Source organism: Cyprinus carpio, chromosome B19 (assembly GCF_018340385.1).
Source record: "Cyprinus carpio isolate SPL01 chromosome B19, ASM1834038v1, whole genome shotgun sequence".
In the NCBI taxonomy this organism is placed as follows: domain Eukaryota; kingdom Metazoa; phylum Chordata; class Actinopteri; order Cypriniformes; family Cyprinidae; genus Cyprinus; species Cyprinus carpio.
This window is the reverse complement of record NC_056615.1, coordinates 5,389,235-5,400,489: the sequence shown is the minus strand read 5'-3', so window position 1 is coordinate 5,400,489 and position 11,255 is coordinate 5,389,235. Positions and strand designations below refer to the sequence as shown.

Genomic DNA, 11,255 nt, shown 5'->3' with positions numbered 1-11,255 from the left:
ACTTATTAAAACATATAACTTGTCGCCACCTACTGGTGTAAGAGTGTAACCTGCAAAAAGAGTCAGAGAAAAATCCCCAATACACAGACTGAAGGCTGTGTTCACACCAAGATGAATGTTTGGTGGGAAGATTTGGTTAGTTAGATATAGAAAAAATTAAATTCCATATAAAATTTAATCAGCGAGCATATCATAGACCAGGGTTCACTGGGGAACTGCAGGGAGTTCCTGAGCTGATTAAAAGCTATTAATAAAAATTATATTGGATGTAAAATTAAAATGATTATCAAACCAAAGGCTGTGATTTAATCAAATAATTATAAAGAGTGAAGCGCAACACTGTGTTCATGCATTTGGCAAGGCACGTTTTTAACAGTATTTAACCAGAATAAAAGCTTGAGGTTTTGAATGTTTTAAAGTGAATACTTTAAGACATAAATATAAGTGACTTATCGTGTAAAATAAAACTATTATTATAATTTTAAAAAAAAATTATTTGTACAGTACAATTGAAATGATTGTACAACAGTTATATATTTGTCTTCATTTTTATAATTACATTCTAAAATTATGCAGTAATAAAGTTTGTGAGGCCCCTGTCCTAGACTATGATCCACTGCATGGCTCTGTGTTGAAAGCAAATGTTTGCCAACTAAATCCTTGTTGTAGACTTCCAAGTGTGCTTGAGGTTCAGAATGTTGCACAGCTGAAAGAAGTTCTCCAAAGAAACTCTCAGTGAAGCCCGAGATCACACACTATAGTTTGAGTTCAGTGGGTTCAGGAACAAGTGAAATGAATGTAACCGGGTGATGCAATTATATTTCTGGGGAACAAAAGAGCTGTATCCATGGTGAGAGACTACAAGTGGTGCAACCTAATTCAGACAGACACAAATACCACCTCGCTCATGCTTTTTTATCCAGAGTTCAGGGGCTATATTCACAAAACATTTTATCTTACCAACTAAGAGTTCTCCTAAATAGCAGTACAAGTTTTTAGCTAAGAGTTTTTTTCTTAAAACCAATTCACAAAGCTGCCGAGACAAACTTTTACTAAGGAACAGAGAGAAGTCTTAAGCTAAGAGTAAGGGGGCGGGGCTGAGCTCAGTGCTATTGATGATGTCAGCATACTTACTAACTATGCACACAGTGATTGGCTGAAAGTCTCTGTCAGAAATGTATACATAGAAATATTGTAGAGCACAATTTAATGTTGCCATGTTCAAATAAAGGTTTGAAAAATAATTATAATAATTGGCACATATAAATATTTTAAAATGCAGGCTAAGAGTCACTAATTAAACAAGTATATGTTCAGCTAATTGTCAGCCTCTTACAGGTATGCTTCTTGTAAACAATTAGTGAATATGCATATAAACAGCTTTTTAATTAACAGAGTGGAATAAACATGGCTGAAAGAAAACCAGAAAAGAAAACCAAACTGTCATAGTGACTCAGGAGTCCTCTTCACTACTCCTGACGTTTTAGGAGCTAGTTTTAAATACTCTTAGAGCAAAAATGTAGGAGTCCTATAAATTTAGTACTGACATGCCCATTATTTTTAAGATTTTCTCCGAAATTGGCGATTTATGAGCTACTTTTAAGATGTTTTGTGAATACAGGCCCTGAACATCAGTGTATCATATATTATACAGGATGGAGTTAATATGCAAATACTGACTTCATGTCATAGTAATATGCTACAGTCATGCATAAGTGCATCAGATTGACTGGCTGATTAATCTACAGTCATGTCGCTCTGTGTCTGAGGGGAATGAGGTCATTATGAAACAGGACATTAGGATTGGACAGGCCACATTGTCTGTCCTGCTCAGTCAGATGTCACGGTAAGGCCTTGTGTTTGGCAGGACGTGTCCAGCTCTGGCATCAAATCAAGAGCATTGTGTTGGTTACATAAGAGCGTCTTCTGATCGGCCCGAGCGCTGAGGGACCCCATTAACAACCTCTCACACCGTACAGCGTCCAGCCAACACAGACACAGGCCTAATCAGAGATTAAGCTTTATGGAGTGCATAACCACATGCTCTGTGTGCAAGAGGCAAACAGGGGTCACTAAATCATATTGTTTGCATCAATGTAGCTGATTTAAATGCAGTTTACGGTGGGTCATTCTCAGGACACGGTGACATTTGTCTCCATGACAGAATCCTGTGCAACTTCGATTTCATTCAAGTGTGCATTTTATCAGTTCATGCATTCAAACCCTTTGACCTTTGGCTACAGAAACACATCTTTACTTAAATGTCTGTTTACCTTACACTTTCTAGTTGTTCGTTGAACCTGTAAACTTAAAAATGGCCCAGAAATACCCCTTTCATCTTGATTATGTTTACATATCCCCATTCATTGTTATTAAATTTAAATGGTTTGTTAATTTACATATTGCAATAAAATAAAATATGCTTTATTTATTTATTTTTGATAACATGCAAAAATTCTTGTTCAACCTCTAAACTTTTTGAACAGGGTTGGCACAAAACAGGTTTTGAAAAAGAGCCAACTCCCAAGATGTTTGATTTATTTCAATATTTCAAGGCACACTGAAACAAAACAATCCTCACAGTTCACGAACTTATTCAAATCGTATGTATATGAATTACAAATATACTGTCCTGGGGCTCAAGGATTTGGTACAAAAAAAACAAAACAAAACAAAACAACACACACACACACACACACACACACACACACACACACACACACACACAAAGCAACAGAGCACACAACAACAAAACACCACCAAGACAGTAAAAAACAACAACAACACTAAAACAAGAAAATACAGCATACAAAACAAAGCAAAAAAAAATTACAATAAGAAACACCACAACAAAACACCTAAAAACAAGCAAAAACTTCAAAACAAATCATATTAACAAACAAAAACTACAAAATACCTAAACAAAACAAAAAGCACACAATAAAACAAGACAACATATTATATAAACAAAAAAAACTACCAAAAAACTAATCAAAAAGCACACAATAAGAAATTCAAACAAACAAAACACCACAACAAACCAGCACACAACAAAAACTATAAACAAACAAAACAACTACAAAACAAAAAGCACACAATAAAACAAAACGTGCAACAAATCATATAAACAAACAAAAACCAAACCAGCAATATTACCAAATCTGACCCTGACTGGACCCAGCTCTACATTATGATGTAACTTTATATGATGTAACCACAGCTGGTTATTGTTTGCATCGCTGGTCTTTTGAAAGGGTCTTTTTCTGTATTTACTGTGTCAGTATCCATTTGTGAACCTTCAACACACTGACTTTTCTTAGAAATCTTTACCACGTGTCTACAGAGTGCACATATTCCAGCCTAGGCTTCCCCTGATGTTAAAATGAGAGTCCGCGCTGACTGGCTGGGACCACATGTATCTTGATGATCAGGGGTAATGGTGGGCCAATCACAGGGTCCAGATAAGTCACATCACCTGCTGACCGAGTCTTCCCGCTGATTACACTCGGTTCAAAGTCTCCGTTTGTTTGAGAGTTACACTTAAAATGGGGACAGAGGTTACGTGATAAAACCACCAAATACACAGAAATGACATGCATTCATTGGTGCAGCTCATCCCATGACTGCAATTACACCATTTCTGCATGAAAGAACTATACATTCCAGTTCAATAAAAAATGTCTATATGACTAATTAAAAACAAAAAAAAAACTGTAATAGTGTATTTTTACATTTATTCCAGTGAATCCCATCTACCCCATCCCTCCATTGTAAGGTAATTATATACATGCATTTTTAACATTATCTGAAGAACAGCATTATTTATTGTGACAGTAATCCATAGATGCGGTCCACAGAGCTTAAACTGAATTGAACCTGAAACATTTCTTTAAGTATCTCTAGGCCAATATCAATTACTCAGAAAGTGAAAACAGTGAAATGCCAAGAACTTGGAAAGCACAGCAAAGCCAACTCTACTTTTCTAGACTGGTTGTTGCTGAAAACATGACAAAAAAAAAAAAAAAAAAAAAACACAAACAACAATGAAAACAAACTTCAAAAGAGATTTTGCTAAAAATGTTTTTTAGATTGTTATTTTTTCATCCATCACCAAATAAACATACAAAACAAAAATGCTTCAAGAGAGAATTTGTATATATATATATATATATATAGATTGGTGGTTTCCGAAAATAAAACAAAAAATATATTAAAATCGTTTTGTTTAAATAGATTTGTATAAAAGTTTTAGATGGTAAAAAAAAAAAGAAAAAAGAAAAACACACTTCATTGGTGAATTTGTAAAAGAAAAAAAATTGATTGTGTTTGTTGAAAACACAAAATTTTTATTTTCTTTCTTTCTTTTTTAGATTGTTTTGTTTTAAGCTTTGAAGTTTTCTTGGGTGCGTGCACGTGTTTGTTTCAGCAATCAGCAACAAGAATAAAAAAAAACTCTTCAGGAGGATTTTTATAAAAACATGTTTAGATTGGTAAAAGTTACCAAAAGCCAAAAAAAAAAAAAAAAAAAAAAAAAAAACTATTTTATTTATTTTTTAAAAATGTTTGTATAAAAAAAGTTATAGATTTGTGGTTACTGAAAACAAAAACACTTCAAAGAAGAACTTGTATAAAAATATTTTTAGAATAGTGGTTGCTGAAAATTAAACAAAACACAAAACAAAACCTAACAAACTCTGAAAGTAGTTTGTATATACAAATAAATTCAAATTGAGAGTTGATTTAAGACATTTCTCCAAAAGTCTAATATTTAACTTTTATTTAACTTTAACTTTCAAAAATTCGATCATAATGAATGTAAAGTTGAAGAGGCAGCTCACCTACATTTCAAGCAGTATTTGCTGCCCCCTTCCTGTCAAACCTGTTCCTGAACGAGACACGTCATGTCCTGGCCTTTATAAAGCTGCATTCACTGTTGTCAATGACCACAATACCTCTGACTCCTCCGAATGAAATGCAACGCACATACAATAAACATCAATAGCCCAGCATTGTATTTCTCCCGTAAGCATCAGTTACAACTACATACAGCTGTCAACATATCTTTAGTCTTGACAAGCAGCAAACAAAATAACTCCAACAATTCAAATGGCATCATCACAACTTTATTTTGTGACTTTGTACAATAAAAATGAAAAAGCAAAACAAAGTGAAACAAATTGATAAAAAAGTTGCAGAAGTACATGACCGAGAGCTAAGCGTGGCCAGCTCTGATGGGAACTCGTGCCTAAAGAGATTAAAACACACATCAACTGGCCAAGAACGCCAGCTCACTGTTCCTGAATCAGTTTACACGCGGAGATCTCTCACAAACGCCTCATCACGTGTGGCATGAGTCCTCTATTGCATAATGTCGATCCATGGACAAATCATGTGACATTCATAAAGGATGTGTAGATGCACAAGCAATAAAACAGTGAACTGGAACTTTATATGAGAAACAAACTGACAAAATTATAGTAACTGAAAAACACATCTCACGAATGGCTAAGGTCCATGGCTAAATAATTTAAATGACACAAATATTGGAAGAGCTTAACATTTCGGGAAGGGGAAAAGAAGAAGCCACAAAAAGCTCGTTGTTTAAAGGCCAGAAATGCCTGAGGTAAGATTCAGCCTTTATTGAGAGGAGGAGGAAGTGACCTCGGATCTAAAAACACTAAACAAACACACGGTGCAGGAGGGGAATTTGACGCTTTACAAATTCATAATCCTAACAATATTGCATATCTCGGAGCAGTTTGATTGTTTTAGATCAGGCGCTCTCAGTTTCTGTGAGGTCTGGTGAATGAGCCGATGCTTTAGATGTGGAAGAAGAGCCTAATGGGTGGACAGAGATGAGTGTTTCAGGTCAGAGAGGCGCGCAGAGACACAACGTCCCCATAAAAAAAACTAATGAGATAAAACAAAAGCATAGGGCTTTATATAAACGTATGGTTTTGGTCGACAGACTGACTGAGGGTCCCGGCTGGTTTCATTGGCAACTTGGATGTGTTGATGGTCCGAGTGGTTTAAAAGATCTTCTTCTTTTTGTTCTTTTCCAAGGTCCTTTAGGATTGAAAATAAGAAAAATGGAAATTAGAGGAAATAAACACTGACAGGCACACTTTATAACACACTGAAATATGATTGTAAATGATTATACAACCTTTTAAATTACATTACTGGTCAAACGTTTGAAATAAAATATTTAAATAAATAAAAAATGTGCATTATTATAGTATGAAATAGTACAGTTTAAAATAGCTGTTTTCTATATGAATATATTCACATTATTCCTGTGCTCAAAGCTGAATTTTCAGCATCACATGATCCTTCAGAAATCATTCTAATATTCTGATTTGCTGCTCAATAAACATTTCTGATTATTATCAATGTTGAAAACAGCTGCGCTGCTATATATTTTTGTGGAAATTACAATTTCTTTAAAAAAATCAAATGTGCATTTTATTTTTTTATTATCTACAATTATTTATTGGTTTAATATTTTTATGGAAACTGTCAAACGCAACTTCTCAAATTAATAATAATAATAATAATAATTTCATTCAGCAAAGACACATTAAATTGACCGAAAGTGACAGTAAAGACATTTATAATGTTACAAAAGATTTCTTTTTCAGATAAATGCTGCTCATCAACTTTCTATTCAAAGAATCCTGAACAAGTATTAAGCAGCCAAAAACATTGAAAATAATAATAATTATTAATAACTGGGCACCAATAATAATTAAGCAGCAAATCAGTATATCAGAGTGATTTCTAAAGATCATGTGACACTGAAGACTGCAGTAATGATGCTGAAAATACAGCTTTATATCACAGGAATAAATTACATTTTAACATAAATAAATCAGATAAATATATATTTTAAACTGTAGTACATTTTTAACAATTAAATAATTTCACAATTATAAAATGATTATATACACATTTATTCTTAACTTTGATGAGTAGTAGGAGTAATTTTTTATTGCCTTCAATGCAAAAAACTTGCAGTTGGAAGAGTCACAAACACAAAATAAAACCAAAAATCAGACAAGATTTTTTCAATTAACATAGAATGAAAAAAAAAGAAAATCAGGTTAAATCTTACTAAACAAGTCCCTGAGTGAGTGTACTTCATAAAAAAAGTTTTTTACTTGCATTAAAACCGGGACAGTCCAATAAAATATGTTTAATGATAGAGGCGGGTCTTGCAGAAGATGCATAAAGTTGGGTCTTTTAGGATTAAATAAAACACTACTACTACCACTTAGCTTGATGCAATGCATTCTGGGGTTTCCTTAATCATAAAGGATGCATATGCAGTTCTCACTAGGTTTATCAGCAGACCTCTGGTGTGTCTTTGTTAACGTGTGTGTACCTGGAAGCGTCCAGCTTCTGCTGCTCCAGCATGCGCTGCTGGGCCTCCCAGCTGACCTTCTCCTCCTCCAGCTGACGTCTCTTCTCCTCCAGCTCCTTGTGCTGGGCCTCCAGGTTCTTCCTCATCTGTTCATGACGCCGCTGCAGCTGCACAGACCAAACCACAGCAGCAGATTCAATAACAACCATTTATGAAGAATGCACAGCCTTCAGTTAATTGTTGGTGATTGCTGGTGGTACCTCTGCCTCAGAGTCTTTGAGTTTCTGGATCTTCTCCTTGACCTTCATCTCAAACACCTGCTCCATCTCCATCTCCATCTTCTTCATCTTCGTCACATGTTCTCTCCTCTCCTCCTCCATCTGTGCCAAGGGGCTCCTGTTCACATCCACACACACACGAGCAAGAGCATCGCACGGGCGGATGCACAACACACACTGATTAGACGGTTTACTCAAAGAGCCTGATTGAGTTTCAGAGACAAATAAACCCGTGATGCAGGAGCAGTAGGGAGGAGAGGACCCTGCTGGGAAGACTTGAGGACCCAGTGCACTGAGGCTGAGTTAGTAAGCTGTACTGCAGCGGTGTTAGTGTGCAGCAGCAAGATCAACACTGCTCACATATAGCACCAAGACAACGTCAAACATCAAAGCAAATTAACCAGACTATTACATGACAATTACTGCTAATTAAGCAGTCAAGATTATAAACAGATAATCTGGAGCTGGATTATGGAGAACTGAAAGCCTGTACATACCAAGCCTGATGAGAATATACAGTCTGGAGCAAAGGTTTAGGGAGCAGTGTAGAGCAAAAAATGATTCACACTGAGTTTGAAGCAGATTACCATTACTCTCATGGAAAAAAAAAAAAATGATGCATGTTTTTGCATGTTTTAATGCAAAAAGAAAGATAAACCAAAACAAATAATAAACAAAAGCCAGATCAAACAAAACAAAATAAAACTAAGCAAAAATCAAAACAAAAATGTCCTACTCAAATAAAATCAAGTAGAAAACAAACCAAACAAAAAAGTTTTTTTTTTTTTTTTTTTTAGCATTTTTGAGTTTAAGATGGATCTTTTTTTTAAAGTTTTCTCTGCCAAAATTGCCCAGCTTTTGCTGCTGCAAATTTTCATTATATTTATATGAATTGTATTGATTCTATCCTTAATTAATTACATATAAGCAATGACATTTTTACAATAAATATTCAAATGAATATAAATGCAAGCTTTAGCATATATAAAGCTTTAAAGAATTTCTAAACTTGCATGTTATCTTTAACGCTCTTTCTGAGCATACATACATAAATTATATTCAGTTGATTGCATTGCATTAAAAATAATAAGACATTTTCTTGCAGCTGTCTTCTCAAACTTCATGGCAGCAGCGGGGGGTTTTTGTGCCTTGTAAATGCGTTCAACGTTCAGGTTTCAGGTTCAACTAAAGCAAAAACAAACAAAAAAACAAAACCAAACTAACAAAAATGACCAGTGGCCTGTTTCCTAAAAGAAAGTTTACCAAATAAGCCAGGCTTATTTCAGTTAGTCTGACTTATTTTGAATCAAATCAACTAAAAATAAGCCAGACTTTCTGAAATAAACCTGGCTTATTTGGTAAACTTGCTTTATGAAACAAGCCCCTACTCACCAAACAAAACATCAAAAACAAAAGAAACGAAAAAAAAATAAAAACACCTGCACTCCACAAAACAAGAAAACAAACTCAACTCAAAAAAACAAAAATGATCTACTCATTTAAAAATAATAAACATTTGATAACTGAAGTTCAAGGTTTCTGTGTGAAAGTGTTCATTATTTCAAAACTTTGGTATGTACAAGCTTTTTCTCCTGTCAGGCAGCATTGAAAACAGTTTACAAAGAACACGTCCTGAATTGCCTCACTTCTTAAGAAACTTCTTCTTAAGAGTCTTCCAGCGAACAGAAAGCAAGATAAACGTCTTTACACATCTAAGGTAAAGTGCTACAGATCAGCAGTTTGGCAATGATCCTTCACAAAGCTGGATCTGAAGTTACACGCGCTAAGGACACTGAGCAGGACGCCCGACTCCGAACGTGAACAGACGAGGAGACAGAGGGGAAAACAGAGAGCAGAGGAGAGAGGACGAGACAAATGTGAACTTGATCACGACACTTACATGCCTTCAACTGTGTCAGGTCTAAAATCAAAAAACACACACACTTAGCATGCTCACACTGCATCATGTGTTAGAAAAAAAAAATAACGTTAGCAGCTGAATCATGTAGTTTTGGCCGCTCTTATGCGTTGGTTAAAATGGGGGCTCTTCAGACAGAGCCGTACACGTGTGCTGGTGGAAGTGAATGGCTGTTAGCCAGCGTTTGGACTGTATTTGAGGGTTAGTGCCAGGTTTGTGCTGAGGATGAACCGCTGTGGCTGTTAGGAAGCCTGGATGTATCACCGCGCTGACTTTAGCATTATTAGCATGTGTCAGTCTAGCTGTGGGATCCAGGATTAGGCGTCTTTACACAATGATCCTTTATCGGCATGTTATAACCACAGATATCTGCTTCATGTACAGTAAACTGACATCAGTAAACCGTCTCGGTCATGTTTGTGTACACTCAAAGTAAGGCTTAAAAAGGCTCTGGAGCCTGTATTGGTGAAAAACACTTACTTTGTGAGTTGGCCTTTGTTTTTGTTGTTGTCGACGCCGTTGTAAGTGACAGCGGCCAGTTTCCTGCTGCGATAGTTCTCATAATGGACGTTGTTGGTCACGTCCTTCAGGTCCTGCATGTGAGTTCTGTGATTGAAGACAACAAATAAATGACAGATTTATACCACAGCATGTCCATCTCAGACATTAAAGACATTTAAAATGCTATTTTACATAAATGTTGTTCTTTCTATTAATCATGGCTTCCACAAAAATATGAAGCAGCACAACTGTTTTCAGCATTAATAGTAATAAATGTTTCTTGAGCAGCAGATCAGCATATTAGAATGATTTCTGAAGGCTCATGTGACACTGAAGACAATTGCATTTTAACATATATTCACATACTAAACAGGTCATTTAAATCACATTAGAAAAACAACTAAAAACCTTATAGAAACACAGTTATGTACCTGATGAGCATGTTTCGAAGGATTGTGAAGTCACAGTGCTCCCCATTCTCCACTGAAAACAACAACAACAACAAAACCAATGTATTAAAAGTGAATCAAGAAACTGCAACAACATTACACTATAATATCCACTTCTTCCATCCTGCAGTTAAAGATGACTACAATTTAAAAAAAAGATACTTTGAGTTAATAACTTTGCAATATAAAAAATACGTACTATTAATCATACATAATCACTTTTACTTTTATGATATCAGACAGTGGGTTTTGTTGGCCCGAGAGGCGTTTCAAAGATGGCTGCCGAGTGACATGACTTGCCTTAAACGGGCTTTGAGTAAGCTAAGCTAAACAAAAATAACCTGTATAAAAAAACTAATATCAATTACGCCCAAATAAATAAATAAATAAATAAAAACTAAGCTGAACCAAACAAAAATAACCTACTTGTTAAAAAAAAAAAAAAAATTTAAACAAAAAAACAAACAAACAAAAAACTAAGCTAAACAAGAAATGTAAACAAAAATAACCTAGTTGAAAACAAAATCAATTGCACAAAACAACAACAAAAAACTCCACACACAAATCAAACTAAGCTAAAGCAAAATAACCTGCTTGTTGAAAACAAAACAAAAACTAAGCCAAGTAAACAAAAATTACTAAATAAAAACTGCTTAATGAAACCAAAAAAAATTAAGTAAAAATGAAACCAAGCAAGATGCTTTAATAACTAGAGTTTGGACACTGCAGTTCAGGGTCCATAGGAA

The 11,255-nt window shown here is 35.0% G+C and overlaps 1 protein-coding gene across 4 annotated transcripts in view; it reads right to left on the bottom strand.

The window, feature by feature from the left end:
* Positions 1–5,107: 5,107 nt before the first annotated feature.
* sept7a (septin 7a) overlaps positions 5,108–11,255 on the bottom strand; it is a 44,130-nt gene continuing 37,982 nt past the window's right edge. For 2 of the 4 annotated variants that reach the window (XM_042745731.1, XM_042745730.1), the window contains exons 10-15: positions 10,492–10,543; positions 10,040–10,165; positions 9,542–9,562; positions 7,624–7,759; positions 7,385–7,530; positions 5,108–6,066 (exon numbers count right to left, since the gene is read on the bottom strand). In XM_042745731.1, the coding sequence (XP_042601665.1) occupies positions 6,030–6,066; positions 7,385–7,530; positions 7,624–7,759; positions 9,542–9,562; positions 10,040–10,165; positions 10,492–10,543 (518 nt within the window). In that variant the 3' untranslated portion in view covers positions 5,108–6,029. The remainder of the gene's footprint in view (positions 6,067–7,384; positions 7,531–7,623; positions 7,760–9,541; positions 9,563–10,039; positions 10,166–10,491; positions 10,544–11,255) is intronic. The other 2 variants (XM_042745734.1, XM_042745733.1) reach the window with 1 other exon arrangement.